This window comes from Amia ocellicauda, chromosome 7 (assembly GCF_036373705.1).
Source record: "Amia ocellicauda isolate fAmiCal2 chromosome 7, fAmiCal2.hap1, whole genome shotgun sequence".
In the NCBI taxonomy this organism is placed as follows: Eukaryota; Metazoa; Chordata; class Actinopteri; order Amiiformes; family Amiidae; genus Amia; species Amia ocellicauda.
Window position 1 is genome coordinate 40,684,664 of NC_089856.1, and position 14,894 is coordinate 40,699,557.

General features: G+C 42.3%; 3 protein-coding genes across 5 annotated transcripts; 1 reads left to right on the forward strand and 2 right to left on the reverse strand.

Annotated features, from left to right (window-relative positions):
• Nucleotides 1-104: 104 nt before the first annotated feature.
• On the reverse strand, nt 105-2,926 carry ndufb5 (NADH:ubiquinone oxidoreductase subunit B5). Of its 2 annotated transcripts, XM_066709613.1 has the most exons (7): nt 2,775-2,922; nt 2,461-2,517; nt 1,961-2,046; nt 1,691-1,757; nt 1,337-1,398; nt 678-784; nt 105-353 (listed from the first exon to the last, which is right to left on the reverse strand). In XM_066709613.1, the coding sequence occupies exons 1-7, from the start codon at nt 2,890-2,892 to the stop codon at nt 233-235; spliced, it is 618 nt and encodes a 205-aa protein (XP_066565710.1). In that variant the 5' UTR covers nt 2,893-2,922; the 3' UTR covers nt 105-232. The 2 variants fall into 2 exon arrangements, with proteins under 2 accessions (XP_066565710.1, XP_066565711.1); XM_066709614.1 differs by lacking the exon at nt 2,461-2,517 and having other exon boundaries at nt 2,775-2,926.
• Nucleotides 2,927-3,123: 197 nt separating this feature from the next.
• Nucleotides 3,124-5,480, forward strand: mrpl47 (mitochondrial ribosomal protein L47). The gene is made up of 7 exons (XM_066709617.1): nt 3,124-3,285; nt 3,402-3,538; nt 3,741-3,801; nt 4,019-4,115; nt 4,264-4,394; nt 4,543-4,638; nt 4,764-5,480. The coding sequence occupies exons 1-7, from the start codon at nt 3,149-3,151 to the stop codon at nt 4,870-4,872; spliced, it is 768 nt and encodes a 255-aa protein (XP_066565714.1). The 5' UTR covers nt 3,124-3,148; the 3' UTR covers nt 4,873-5,480.
• Nucleotides 5,481-6,134: 654 nt separating this feature from the next.
• actl6a (actin-like 6A) lies at nt 6,135-14,714 on the reverse strand. 2 transcript variants are annotated; one of them, XM_066709616.1, is made up of 14 exons: nt 14,529-14,714; nt 13,548-13,624; nt 12,917-13,091; nt 12,575-12,675; nt 12,068-12,165; nt 11,285-11,379; nt 10,107-10,213; nt 8,833-8,922; nt 8,463-8,524; nt 7,956-8,070; nt 7,706-7,786; nt 7,305-7,400; nt 7,073-7,159; nt 6,135-6,655 (listed from the first exon to the last, which is right to left on the reverse strand). In XM_066709616.1, the coding sequence occupies exons 1-14, from the start codon at nt 14,551-14,553 to the stop codon at nt 6,575-6,577; spliced, it is 1,290 nt and encodes a 429-aa protein (XP_066565713.1). In that variant the 5' UTR covers nt 14,554-14,714; the 3' UTR covers nt 6,135-6,574. The 2 variants fall into 2 exon arrangements, with proteins under 2 accessions (XP_066565713.1, XP_066565712.1); XM_066709615.1 differs by having other exon boundaries at nt 10,092-10,213; nt 14,529-14,713.
• Nucleotides 14,715-14,894: the final 180 nt, after the last annotated feature.

The window sequence follows — 14,894 nt, forward strand, 5'->3', positions numbered from 1 at the left end:
CTTATACTGTAGCTATAGTGTACCGAAGCTCATTTAACCAGCTGCTGACCGCCAAAATAAATAAGCAAGGACACGGAAACAAACAGAGCACATGGGTGGCAGGATATTGAAACATGGGCTTTATTGGAGCCATTGAGCAATTATACAAACATATACACGGGAACATTTATTAACAGGTCACGGCTGAGTGTTTAGATGCACACTCAGTAGCGCACAGCTGCCTGGGGCTCTCTCAGTTGTCCGGTGTGGATTTGGGAGAGTAGTCGATGAGAGACTTGTCCATCGTCTCCAGGTGGAACCAGGGTCCGTCTCCCTTTGTTCGCATCATCTTGCGGACATCCTGCTCCGTCAACCTGTAGGGAAAATAGATGTGCCCTTTTTAGCAAGGCTTTCTGCCGTGTAGTCCCCATGTACAACAGCAGTCAAGTAAGAAAGATGCCACGGAAAGACGAGTAGTATCCACAAACACTAAACAAAACCATAGGAGTTCATCTAAACAATGTGACCCACTTTCACAAACAATATAATTTCTCGATGTTAAGTGGAACACAGCGATTGGTAGGAAGAAGAAACTAAACATCCAGGATATAAAACAAAACCAAAAACAATCAAACAACAACAAAAAACTGGGAGTTCATTTGATCATTGTTCTTTTGACGCTCGGTTCAGATGTTCACCTCATCTCTGCCTTTTCGGTCTCCATCTGTATCAGGGCCATCATCTTCTCGTAGTTCTTCTCTGGCGGGTCGTAGAGGTTGCGTGCAATCCACCTGGTGATGGGGTGCTGAGGAGGACGACAGACAAGACAAACTGTAGTCACACCAAGCAGGCAGGGACGACCATCACACCCAGCTGGCCTCAGTCACAGTTTCTAACCCAATTTGTATGTAATAAATAGAACTCAAATCATACTAACCACACCACTGCCATATTGAATATTACAGCCAATCGGATCCGACTGTAGTCTTTCCCGATTGGTTGATTCAACCCTTAGGTATTTCAGCATGACAGCATCTTCTACACCACAGTGCCCCTGTATGGGCCCCCAGGCTAGTCACACTGGGACACTTTGGAATTATGTTCCTGGGGACGAATGCCCCCTGCTGGCCCCCAACACCACGTCCGGCCACAGCCACAGCTTTCCTCCGAAGCTCGTTTCGGAAGAGTGGGCCACTGGGGGAATCCACATGAACGCATAATTGAGCTGCTGTGTTTTGCTGCATTCACTGCACAGTTTTCCAAACATTTGCACACAAAACAAATTAAATAAATGCAACTTTCCTGACGGGTATGAGAAATAATATACTTATCAATATTGTCATAACACTGTACACACCTTGTGGTACTCCCAGTGCTCTGGTACATAACCTTCTGGGATTTCAGACAGCTCTGCTTCACCTGTTGAAAACAAATTGCCATTGGTCTCCTTATAGTAAATCAGCAAGTGGTGTGCAGTCTACTCAGGGAAGTGTTAATTATACTGAATATACTATAACAGATAGATTACCTGGAGGGGGTAGACCAGTGTCTGGAGGCTATCCATGTGGATGTCAGGTAAATTAATATGTTCTATTCCATCAGACTTGCTCGAGTCAGGTATACAAAATATAATAACAACAATATATCCCGTTTAATAATAACAGGTTTCAAAGTGCATTTCTGTGCATTCCCTCAGAACAGATTCACTTACCGATAAAAATGTTGACATACGTGAGGAAAACAGCAACTGGGATGCCCGTTAACAAGATGTAGTATCTCTGGAGTGAAAAGAAAAACACAAGTCAGTGCCACAGTGAGTTAAAATCCAGGGCCCGAGTTTCCCTAGTTTGCAGGCAAGGATAGAAAATATACTAAGGAAGCAAAAAGCACAGTTGCATTTTAACTCAAGGTGTCAGTTTTTGCCAAGCTACCAAAGATAAGAATTTTAATAGATTGTATTTATAATTCAAATAATATATACCAGTAACCGGAGAAATCTCTTGTCGTAGTACTCGGTGGGCTTGATCACAAACATTTGTTTTCCATGGCTCCCAAAACGCACAGTAACTGCAAGGAGAAGATCATCAGTGGGTTACAGTGAATATATTCTCAATAGGTTATGCAATAGGTATTGTGAATATCCTGCCCTGTGCACATCAATCCAGTATCACAGGTCAGCATCATGACCGTCACATCTGTCTCTAAACGAAGATATGGATGCTTATGAAATCTCTCTCAATAAAGAAGTAGAATCCAAAATGAGTATCTGACCAAGCTACCATTTCAATTAGGGATATAAATCGAGATAGGAATGGTCTTGCTGTAATCTTTATATGGTAAAAAAAAATATTTGGTGTAATTTTGTTAAATTATACAATAAATTAGTCTATCAAATGAGGGTTTCATTTTGGTTTGGGCTAGGGTTAAGGTTCCAGGAAACATTACAAAGTTATAACATAAATAGAAAAGTAATTAACTCACAGGCTTGTCTGGGGGATGTATGTCTTAGTGTTACCATATACAGACTCCGGTTAATGCCTGGATTCAGAATAAATACACACATTCCCTAATATAACCACACAGACACGACAATGCATCTTAAACAAACGTACACATGTATCAATTAAATCCATACTACTGTAATATACAGAAAAGACAGGCCGCTTTTCCGACAATTGCACTAGCCGCACAGTTTCCCTGTCACCCGCGGGGCTGCAGTGCAAGGTCACAACCACGTCGATGCGCCTTTTTTAAGAGACAGCCGTACAGACGAGAACAGATACTGAATCCTTTACCGTTCTCCGTGCGTGGGACGGTCCCGGAGAGTATATTCCCCTTTGACACCCCATGCTTTAGTGGGTTTAGTCGGGCTGCAAAAGCAGCTGCCGACCGAAGGACGCTCATGCCCACCATTGTTATTGAGGGCACACCAAATGGCAACTATTCCGTGATTGGCCTTCGATTGGACAGTGACGTCAACGACGCCATATTTACTATGGGTACAGTACAAATAAAATAAATAAATATATATTTAAATTAAAAAATAAACAAACTACATAGCATTTTTTAATTATAGTATTTTATTTCGAAATAAACAAATATGTGTAGTTAATAGTATTGGACGGTTAAATATGAAAATATGTTGTCCCGCGCTGCATCCTGGGTACTCATGCTTTCCAAGATGGCGGCGACCTCGGCAGGACGTGTTCTGTCACTGTGCCGACAGTTTCAGAAAGGTTTCTGCATATCTTCGAGGATCCAGCCGTCAGTGCTAGCTTTCAGTAAACCGCCACTGTATGTGCTCAGGTAGGACCGGTCTTTGAAATGCGCAGGCGAGGCTCATGTAAGCGATTGCATTGCCAAACCCAAAGGTTAGCTGACCTGACTTAAGAGGTTCGATGTTCTCTCTCCGTCTCTTCAAGGCCAAATTCGTGTTGGCTCACTGGAGGCCCCAGTCTAGTCCAGCAGTGCAGGGCATTGCATCTATCTCCGTGCAGAAGAGGACTTGAGGAGTTTTTTGATAACCCGGAAAACTGGGGTGAACCCACTGTCAAATCAGGTCGGTGACTCCACTCATTTGCTGGTCCATTGATACTCTATCCATTCATTCTCATTGGTTGCAACAGTACTGATTTCTGCTTAAAGATCTTCCTAAAACTGATTGAGTTGGCGGCTGCCTGTGTACTTGTTTAGTCTGCTGTGTGCATCTGCTTCAGCTGATGTGAAGCTTCGTGGTCTTATTCATGGTCTTCCTCTCTTAGGTGCCCCATGGACTGCTAAACAGTTGAGGACGAAAAGCAGCGAAGATTTGCACAAACTATGGTACATCAATCCAACATGCTGCGTCTGTAACTGCAGGAGATTTTTATTTTTTAATTTTGTAACCACTTTAACCTATGTGTAAGCTGGCTGTGTGTGAGCCTGAAATACATTTATATCATATAAAGCTGTTTTGAACAACATAAAAGCCAACCATTCAAAATGGTCAGGGAAAAGTACTGTCATGAAGTTTGTGTGACTTTGCTGTGTTGCGTCATAGGTATGTGCTTCTGAAAGAGAAGAACATGCTGCAGACGGTTGAGCAGGAGGCCAAAAGACAGAGGGTTCAGATGCCCAGTCCGGAACGCTTAAAGAAGGTAACGACTCAACAAACACACACAACTGATGAGAAAGATGAGGTCTTGCAGAAAAGTCTTCTTACACCTAATACTACACAGAACGTTAATATAGGAGCAATACAGTGAAGGAGGAGAGGAGAGACAGAGCTGTGTTATTGTGTTGCAGGTGGAGAGGTCTATGAAGCGGCTGGACACCGTGCTGAAGGAGCGAGAGGACGCACTGAGGCTGCTGCAGACCGGGCAGGAGCACGCTAGGCCGGGCGCCTGGAGGAAGGATGTGTTTGGCCGGACCTTCTGGTAAGTGGGAGGGGTCACCAAGGGTGCTTCTTTACATGGTGGGGGAGGTTAGTGGCAGTAGATTTCAGGCCAGGTGGTATTTGTGGTGTGTATTTGCCCTGTTGTGTAAATGGAGGCATGCTCTTCTCTTGTCTGTTGAATGTTTTAGGTACAGATTTAAGGAGTGGGCCATCCCCTGGTACATGAACCGGCGCTACACAAGGAAACGCTTCTACACTCCTCCCTTTGTTAATCGATTCATAAGGTCAGTGTGATTTAGTCAGTGGTGTGTTTCTGGACAAATACATAAACCTTATTTTGCCGATGCCTAAGACATTACTTTCTTTCAAAATGAATAGTTAAAAGCTTATTTTGTTCCCACCTCCTCAGACTCCGTATCGAAAAGAGCCTGCGTGCCAAGAACAGGAAGAAGAGGTTAGACTTGGAAAAGGAGAAGAAACTGAATGAGACATTTCCACATCTGTCTGCTAAGATGTAACGGCCGAATCCCATAGAACTCCGCTGACTTGAACTGTCCTCGGAGTTCCAGGACTACATTGGAGTGCTTTGTTCTGCTCTGGTTTGTTTTCAAGGGCAGGAGCACCACTGCTAACCAGACACACAGGGAGAAGTAACATTTACCAGTTCAAGCTCAATGAATATGTGCGTTGTCAGCCATGTTAAATATCTTAAAAAAAAAAAAAAAAAAAAAAAAAAAAAACTTTAGTTCAACTGGATGGGGGATAAGACTGATTACAGAGAATGTCTCCATACAGAACATCACTTTGAGTTTTTTAACAACTTCACAGTCCTGTGCATAAGTAAAGGAGAAAGTCTGTGAAGATTTATAAGGGTATTTCTTGCCATATTGATCCATCTCTTAAGTTCACTGAATGCAATACCAGTTTCCCCTCTCTGGTTTAATGCAAAGGCAGGGGAGGGATGGACAGAGCATTGAAAACAAAGCAAAGAGGATGTTTTCATTTTCTTGTACTGAATAACAGGAGTTGTAAATACATTGCAGTGCAATTCCAGCAGTTTGTTTCATGTTTTGATGTGTTTTTATACAGTTTAAACCTTCAAATAAAGCTGCAGCGCTTCACCTGTCATGACTGGTGTTTTTCACACACTCCACTGCCTGACTGGATACAGGCACCAGCAATGACCTCTACGATATAGATCTCTTACAGACCTTTAGAGGGCAGGTATTCCCCAGATCAACTGAACCTGAATTTGTTTAAAAAAAATTTAATCAGGTCATTTCATAAAACCCCTTTTCAAAAGAATTATAAAATAGGTTTCCAATTTATTTTAAAACATGATATAAATTATCCTTAAATAAATCACGTCTCTTTTGGAATGCTGATGCTTTAATTTCCCTCAGTGTTTTAAATGGTTTTCATCCAGCTTAGTCTCTTCTCAACCATTTTTGTGTGTGTGGAACAAATCAACACTTAATTATACAGTTAAACACTTTTAGAAGCCCACATTCACACTGGTAGAAAAAAGGATTTTATTTCCAAAGGGCAGCAGTTGACGCTTGCACCCGCCACATTTTAAAACAAGCTGTGGACAGAAGTCAGATATCTGCAGTGGCTAATTTGCTCCCATCATTGCAGTACTCAGCCTCAGGAGAAGCGATTCATATGTCACCTCTGACAAAATTCATTTTAGGATGTTTTCCTTCCAAATAAAAAGGTGTCGGCACTAACAACACACCTCAGCCAAAAACAAGCCAACAAAGGAGATGCATCTCTTCAGAACGATAAATCAAATTTTAATTAAAAATCCCATTTATTTCCAAACTGCTTGTATATATTTGAATTCTATCTGCACAAACGGTTTGGTATCAAAATAGGCTTGGAAAAAAGTTCTATTTAAAAATAACAAAATGGAAAAATTGAATAGAACTTTGTTTTTAACAGCGGTTTGTCTTTGAAGTAGGAAAATAGCAAAGCACTATTAAGAGTAGGTTTGATTGAACAGTATGTTCACCACAAAATGTTCTCTACATAAAAGTACAAAGGAAGCCATTTTACATATATTTATACAGTATATATATATATATATAAAAAAAAAAAAAAAAAAAAAAAATCTACAAAAATTGCAAATGTCCTTGGTGTTCCTGAGTACACTGTAAAAGGCTACACTAGTTCCGAGTTGTTTTGAATTCTAAAGGCAGAGAGTTGGTAGTCTGTCCATTACGGGCACTTCCTGTCCACACACTGTTTTCCACCCTCCTCGTACTCCTGCTTGGAAATCCACATCTGCTGGAAAGTACCCTGTTAGAAAAAGAACAAGAAAACACGGTAAGAATGAAACACTTTCAAACCACACAACCACTCATTTCCCAACAGTCATCAGGAATGTAGTCTCTAGCGCTCCATTATCCTAGACTTCCAGGAATTACAAATGATTATATTTACAACCACCATGGCGGAGGGGTTTGTTTTTGTTATCTGAATTACTGTCCAGCTCAAACGCAATTTAAAAATGCCTACTTGATTTATTCTCTCTCTCACCCATGATAAATGTGCAGAAAAACCCAAGGCTGCCAAAATCTCCCAGCAGGGACACACTACACACGACCCCGTTTGGCTCTGGGGCCGTCACTGGAGTTGATGATGTTCAGAGCTGGGTTATATCGTCCCAGGAGCCACATTGAAACCATAAAACAGGGCTGTGACCTCGAAACTCACCAGGGAGGCTAAGATGGAGCCACCGATCCAGGAGCTAAACCGGCGCTCCACTGTGGTGTTGTTGGCGATCAGCTTCAGTCTCATACTCTGGACAGGACAGAACAACAAGTTATCTTCAAAGAGCAGGAAGGGGAAAAACCTGCAGCTCTAGTCATGCAGTGGGAGGACACACAACAGGCACCACATTCAGGAAAGACAACTCGCATTGTCACAACTAGTGGGCAGTACTCACAGGAGGGGTTTTCTGGGACAGTTCTCTGTTGAGACGGTCTGTGAAGCCCTGGATCAGCGTGTTTCCTCCAGTCACAACAACACTACCGTACAGGCCCTGCAAACACACACACATACAATGACTAAACATATTTGCTCAGTTGTAGTTGAAAGCATTCACGACTTTATCCAAAACAAAATGTTATTCACCGATTCACCTTTATTAAACTATACCTATTTATCAATTCAATCTTTTTGTTTGGTGAACTGCTGACTCAGCTTGGAAAACAAAAGATTCCAGTTTATAAGATTAGGAATTAAGACCTTTGGACTGCGCCTCCATTTAGTTCGGTTTAGATCAAATAAAATACAACATCAATGGCATTTCCCACAATCCATTGCTTCTCCAGGGGCAGTACTTACAGGCCTGATGTCGATGTCACACATTCCAACGCTGGTCGTCACCACATGACCCACCCCCAGCATGGTGTTCCCCGATAGGCCCTGCAGAGAGAGAGGAAAACAATTACTTTCACCACAAACCAAAACCACCAGTCTGAACCAGGCATCCTCCATTTGTCCTGTCAAAAGGTCACTCTCTCTAGTGACTTGCCCTTTCCTCTGCCCTGCTCTCTGTTGGGTAAACTGAGCTGCAGTGGGTGCTTGATCTCACCTTGGCGTTGGAGGGATCAAACAGTCCCTCCGGTATCTTCAGCCGCTCGGCGCCGAAGTCACAGTTGTACCCGTTGGGCAGCTCATAATGGACAGTGGGCATCTGCGCAGCGACCCTGCAGAGGTCAAGAACACCTTTCAGACCATCCACGGAGGAACACAAAACGACCTCTTGTTTTTTTCTTTTTTCATAAGGAAGGGTCCTCAAAGATGGCAGATATGTCATTCATATCCAGTCATCAAGTACTTCTGGTTTTCATTCCACTTTGAGCTCTTAATTGATTAATTGAACCAATTGGTCATTTAATTTCTCTCGTCAGTCTGCTGCAGGAAATTGTAAGAGACTTGTAAAACCTGCCGCACCGAGACCTGGAGTTAAGTCAAGTGTTCAGAACTGGGCATTACTGGGGTGGCAAATACAGGTGGAAGATCTAAAGCAGTGGTTGGGACACAACTGGCCAAACTTACCAGGGCTCCACACAGTAAAAGGACTAACCCATGGACTTACTGTTCATCATAAGGAGAGTCGGAGACCTGTAGCACAGAAGCCTGGAAATCCTGGATCACAGTCTGGAAGAAAACAGAGAACAGACTATGAATCGGAACAGCACACTTCTAGAGGTGTGTGGGTCTATCCTTGCGGTTTGCATTTAATAAAATAAGATAAATACACAGCTATCACTGCAGACACTCTAAGGTGTGACTTGGGTAGGTTTCCCTTTCCACAGACCACTATTGGGAAACTAAATATTGGGCAAACTACAGGAGCTGCCACAACAATCTCAATCTCAACTTTGACCCACCCACAAGTACCTTATCGCGTTTTGATTTATAAATAGTAGAAAGTAGCTTCCAAAAGAAAAATCACACTTCCTTACGTTGCACATGTAGTTGTGCCAGGATCGGGTGACTTGAGGTAGTTTTTCCTTCTTCTTCCAGCTTGCTGCAGCTCCTTCTCGCACCGGGTCCTACAAACAAGAAAGCTCTAGTTGGTAGTTTGTTGTACCTCCATCCATTCCCAGAAATTACTCCCATCACAGATCTAAAGAATACAGTGAAGGCTTTATCTTGTACTAACCCGGTCAGTTACAATCTTTAGGATTTAGAAATAAATTCTAGTCTTAATCAGATGACATACATAGTGACAGGTCAATCTAAACCCATTATTTAGTTTTGAGTTTAGGACTACGGTATTTAAATGTATATATTTTAAATAAAACCATTCAACCTCCAAATGAAAATAGTACGGCAGTTACAGTTGAATGTACACATGCAACAAGATTTTGCCTTACAAGGAAATGACAACAGGTCATTGGACAAAAAACAAATTGCCAATTACAAACTAGCTCTTGCCTTGGTTTTAACATGAATGCATTTCCCCTAGTTAGATTCCTGTTTCTGATGTTAAAATACAGTGTTTTTCTGAAACCAGCTTTTTGCAGTCTCTCAGCTGAGCACGACATTTCATTCTCCTGTCGACTTCCTGGCAGGCTGTGTGCCATTATTAATGGAAGTTACTCCATCAAGCCAAATCACTGACTGAAGACAAACAGCAACGGCACAAATCACTGACTTTTGAATGGGATGTCCTACAAGAATTTAATGAATAATATGGACATGCAGATGACATACAATGCTGCTTCAAATTCGGCTGACGCACGCACGCGCACACACACCACATACACTTGTGCATGACAGACTGAGTGTGTGTGGGGGGATAGGAGGAATCTCCAACTGAGGTGGGGGTTACCAGACACCTCAAAATTATCATGAAGTTTTTAAAGATTGTGTTGTGCCCTTTGTCGTGGCTCAGTCCTCTTGAAAGATGCTCTAACCAACGGCATTTACACAACAGGCAACAATCCTCTGCAGACGCAAAACCCACAACCACACACACTCAATCCGTGCAGAAGACCACTTTAGTTCAGATGAGTGCAATGTAATAATTTGGTCCACACAGCTGTACATACAAATGCATGAATTGAAACAACTGTACTGTATACATATATATGTATTGGAAATCAAAATAAACATGCATTGTACCCTTAATACTTACAACCCACCACCATGACAATTGCATTAAACACCCAAAAGAGAAATGAGATGAAGCATCTCTGTAGAAATGGACTGAACTTACTTTAGCAGGTCTCACCTTTGCAGCAATCATGTAGGGAGGAACTATTTCAACACCCATTTCTTGAAATAGCTCTCTACATTGCATGCTCATGAAGTCACCTGCGAGAGGTGACTTTACGATACCTGAAAGAGAAGAGAGTGCGTCAGTCTGTGGCAGGCTTGGGCACAGACGCCATATCGGTGAGAGGAAAAAAAACAAAAAACTGCAATCTAGTCTCTCAATATACGGTCACCATTTTGATTGTAAGGTCTTGTATTAGTTTCAGATTTCAAATCAAACCTACATTTAATTAGCAGGCTGTGGAACCTTAACTCTAGGGAGAGAGGAGGAGATAGGTGTGCTTTGGTTCAGTAGTCTATGCACCTTCAGATCACACTGGTTTTTTCCAGGCTGCCTTGAAGTTGAAGACACTTACCACAGTTGGAATATAAGTCATTAAAAGATAATCTAGACATCGAAAGCTGCTTTCTATCAAAAAAATACACCTAAAATGTTTTACTTTACTTGTGAAAAATAACCACAAAAGAATATGCTGGTTATTTTGTAACCGCCAGCTCCTGTATAAAGAAACTGCAAACTGGCATATTCACATTGTCCATATTTACTGCTTTCTCCTAGGCTCAGCGCATGAAAACCTAACACTCAAACCACACATTCATGATCCTTACATCCAATCAAGTACGGTAATATAAAAAGCAACGAGACTTCACCTTGCGCATCTCTGTGCTTGTTGTGAATCTCGCTGAAAGCACTTCATACACAACCGAGTGGGCATGTATGTATATATATATATATATACATACATCTAATCACCATCAGCCTATATGGATCCACTGCTGGATGAGGGCCTCCCAGTATGTTTCCACTTTCTTCTCTTTTCCATGTCACACCTGCAAAGTGTATGATTTCATCTTTCCATCTTCTATGCGCTCGTCTTCTAGGTCTTTTTTCCATCGCTTGGCATCCATTCAATAGCTTCCCTTGTCCATCTTTGATCTGTTCTTCTTGCAATGTGTATGACCCATTGCCAATTTAACTCAGTGAGGTCACATATTTTGGTTTGTTCTTGGAGCTATTCAATTTCTTTATTTCTTCTTGTTATTCCCAGCATACATCTTTCCATGCATATACATACATAGACACAGAAACGCATTTATACATTAAAGAAACGGCAGAGCTGGACACATTCCTACCTTGCTGGAGGACGTATCCGTCGTGAACTGGAATGGCGGTTGTGTGTGTTGCTCCGCTGTCTAACACTAACCCTGTGGATCGCCCGTTGGCAAACCTGAGATGGACGGGTTAAGTTGACAACCAGGTGACACAGCATTGACGGGCGCTAGTGAGGAGTAGTGGACTCATAACAGAGGGTCATGGATTCAAATCCTAGGTGAGTCAATGCTGATGTAGTCTTGAGCAAGACCGTAAAAACCCAAGTGAATAAACAAGAACCCATCTAAGTCACTTTGGATGAGAGCATCAAACAAATAAATTATTCATCATAATGCTTCACAGAAAGAGAAGGTCACCACAATGCAAACCAGTTTTCATTGCACTTACTGCAAAATGAAATCTACACACAGATCTAATGGAAAATTACATATTCATAATTTTGTTAATACAAATAATCTCTAATGCTTTAGAGAAATGTCTAGAAAGGATTTAAGTGCATTGGGATATTCCATTACCTAAGGCTTCACAATTTTAAATGTTACAAATTAAAAATAAAAACAATAGAAAATATAAAAACACAAAAGACACATTAGACTTTAATAGTCAGATTAATTTAGTTATTTGACACAAACAGAGTGGAGACATGTGGTCAAAGTCCCATCAATCCACAATTTGTTTTAAACAGTTAAACAAGTTGACTTTGTATTAGCAATACTGGAACAGAAAAAGCTTCCTGACCAGCTGGCCCTCCCACCCTGACAAGATCGTCACTATGATTACATCACATGACATCTCAAGGATACGATGACAGGACGGCTGTTTTGCATAGGAAGAAGGCCGGGATGTTGTAATGCTCGAACATCAGCTCCGTCAGCTTCTCTCTCTTCGCTCGCGTATTCCACTGCGCAAAGCAAAAACAAACAAACACATTTGAACGGAGCGTTCTTCAAATCCAACTCTCTCAGGCCTAAATCAAGCATGTTTTGTAGGTTTCCTCAAAGCATCGCCTGCATTTGACCCAGGAGAGGAGGTAAAGTGGTTGAGTTAGGGGATTAATTAGGTCAATTAATCAAGAGCTCGGGGGTGGGATGAAACCCAGAAGTGCTCCTGATACTTAGAACACTGGGGTTAGTAGAAAGTCTGGGGGGAAACCTTGAGTGCTGTTTTAGTATAAATGTCTGAAATTTGCGTTTCTCAAATAATCACAATGGTTTGGAGTGTACAACAAGCCACACCCCACAGAGCAAGCCCGGTTTGGCTACAGAACTCCATGGGTTCCTCTTCCGATGGCAGACAGCAACGTTACTCACCGGAGCTTCAGACATGAGGACTGGGTGCAGGCTAGCTTCCGATTTGATGTGCATCTTGTAGGTGTGGTCGAGGATGGCTTGGAAACTGTCCCAGTCCTCAACTAGCAGGAAAAACAGCTCTGTTAATAACTACACATAAAACTGACCAGCATTAATTATTCAGGGATATAGGCCCATTACTTTTGTGAAATAATGTTGTACACAGTGCCCCTGTAACAAGCCACATGCATTTAGATATTGAGCAAGTATATAAAGGTTGTGCCCTCATTTCTAAACTCTTCAATGACGTAGTAGTGCTTTCTGAGTTGCTAAACTAAATAAACAAAAACGGTGTAAACATACTCATGCCGTTTTTTAGAGGGGACATGACCTCCATGCTCTCCCGGGGCACCCTGAGCTGGTTGGTGTCGATGTAGTAGGAGGTGCCACTCTGCTTGCCCTTGTCCCCATCCGTCTCCATGGGCGTGCTCCCATCCTCCCTATCGAGCACCACCCCGATCACGGTGGGGAAATCCGCCTGGGGAAGACAAGGACAGGGTTTGAGCTTCAGAAGGGCCGGCTCTCAGATCTTCACTGCCGCAGCCACAATGGGAACACATAGTAGGAGGAGGATTAGGGGACAAAAGCATAAATTGGTTCAGACAGAAGCATAAATGCTTCGATGTCAGTTATTTTTAAAACTTGTACATGTCTCTGAGGAAGTTTTCCAGAGACTGCATCCTAAGGCAAATTTGTAAACCACAAAAACTCTTAGTTTACTATACTCTAGTCCACAAAGCATTATTTGTTCATTCAGCTGTGTTCATCAGCAACACTGCCAATTAAGTTCTATATAGGATGGTGCAAAACTGTGATTTACAACAAATACCTCCTCTTCCCCAGTTGTAAACACTAAAAAAGGCACAGAAACCAAGCCAGTGTTCAGGTGTTCACAAAAACACGTGATTGGGAGAATAAAGTGGCAAAGTCTTACCTTTGGACAGTCCTCCCCGGCATAGCCAGCTCTGACTGTGTAGGACCCAATGTCAAACACCAGGGCGCCAACCTCGTCTGCAATGGAGAGGTTCCCCACAATCAGTCTACGCATACATCATTATAGTTATTGATTATTGTTATTGATACTTCAGAAAACAAACACAAGGCATATATATTCACCTATCTGAATGGCACAATTTCAGCTGCACTCCCTTCAAAATGACAAGATCTCATCTCATCCAAAACTAGTTTACCTGCCACCTCTGTGACACCTGCATGCAAGTCGTGAGACACGTCGCTGTGCTCATTTATCTTTAGTTTTATTTGCATAGAAAAGTGCTTGAATGATGCGTTTTGGTGTCTCCATGTTTCCTGCGCAAAGAAACAAAGGGGTGCTGCGACGGAGGAGGGCTGCAGGACTCCCTGATGGGGAAGGAAAGTGCGCAAAAAATGCTAATGGTCCACCGCCGCAGATAACTTTGTAAAAGTAATTAAATATGATGTCCGATCAGTGATGGCGAGTTTACAACGTAGATGTGAGAATAAATAGACCAATAGACAGCTGCACTCTTAAGCGGTGTAATACAGCGAACACACACATACACAGACACGGTGTACGTATAACCATAAGTCTACCTATTTTCCTATTGTCTGAATTTACATTACTTTCCATAGTAACAGTAATATCAATTGCAACCATCCGAGTGTAGAAAAAGGGGTTAGTGGCATTAAAAACACATACATATAATGGCGCGCACACACGGATTGATAAGGCGTGCAGATGGAGAGGGTGTGCATGTTGTGCCCTAGCGCCTATATTGTGCATGTCTGCTTTGTTAAATATCGCATTTGGTTTTATACTAATTCTCAAGGTTGAGATCGCTTCTGCACAAGACGAGGCCCACCGCAGTTTTACGTGAAGAAACAGACGCTCAACGTGGCGGCGACCCCATTCATTTGCTGTCGAGACACAACTCACCTCCACCATACACTCCTCCGCTCATCCTTCCCAATGGCTACTAACGGGGGGAAAAAAACAGGTTGTGATATAAATAAAAATGGATATTGAAAGAAACTCAAGCCCCCCCCCAACCCTTTTTTCAACAAAAGAAATGAAACCCTCCGGAGTCCGTTCAATAGGAACAACCTAACCCGGCCGCCATTGTCCACAGTATCCAATCAGAACACGCGAACGTCGTCTGTCCCGCCTCCCACTGCGGGCCTGAAACGCGGATGTTGATAACGTCACACTCAAGTTCGGTTGAGAGCAACATATCAATATTGCGCTTCACATTTAATATAAAGAACTACAGGGAGGTTTTCATATAGAGCAAGGAAGACTTCA

Coding starts and splice junctions, on each gene's coding strand:
- ndufb5 (XM_066709613.1), bottom strand. CDS start 2,892: ATGGTGGGCATGAGCGTCCTTCGGTCGGCAGCTGCTTTTGCAGCCCGA. Junction 2,047..2,460: donor TACATCCCCCAGACAAGCCT/GTGAGTTAATTA, acceptor TTCTCCTTGCAG/TTACTGTGCGTTTTGGGAGC. Junction 1,399..1,690: donor GTATGTCAACATTTTTATCG/GTAAGTGAATCT, acceptor TGTTTTCAACAG/GTGAAGCAGAGCTGTCTGAA.
- mrpl47 (XM_066709617.1), top strand. CDS start 3,149: ATGCTTTCCAAGATGGCGGCGACCTCGGCAGGACGTGTTCTGTCACTG. Junction 4,116..4,263: donor GTCCGGAACGCTTAAAGAAG/GTAACGACTCAA, acceptor ATTGTGTTGCAG/GTGGAGAGGTCTATGAAGCG. Junction 4,395..4,542: donor GTGTTTGGCCGGACCTTCTG/GTAAGTGGGAGG, acceptor TGAATGTTTTAG/GTACAGATTTAAGGAGTGGG.
- actl6a (XM_066709615.1), bottom strand. CDS start 14,553: ATGAGCGGAGGAGTGTATGGTGGAG. Junction 12,676..12,916: donor CCCTCTAAAAAACGGCATGA/GTATGTTTACAC, acceptor TTTTCCTGCTAG/TTGAGGACTGGGACAGTTTC. Junction 7,401..7,705: donor GTGACATCGACATCAGGCCT/GTAAGTACTGCC, acceptor GTGTGTTTGCAG/GGCCTGTACGGTAGTGTTGT.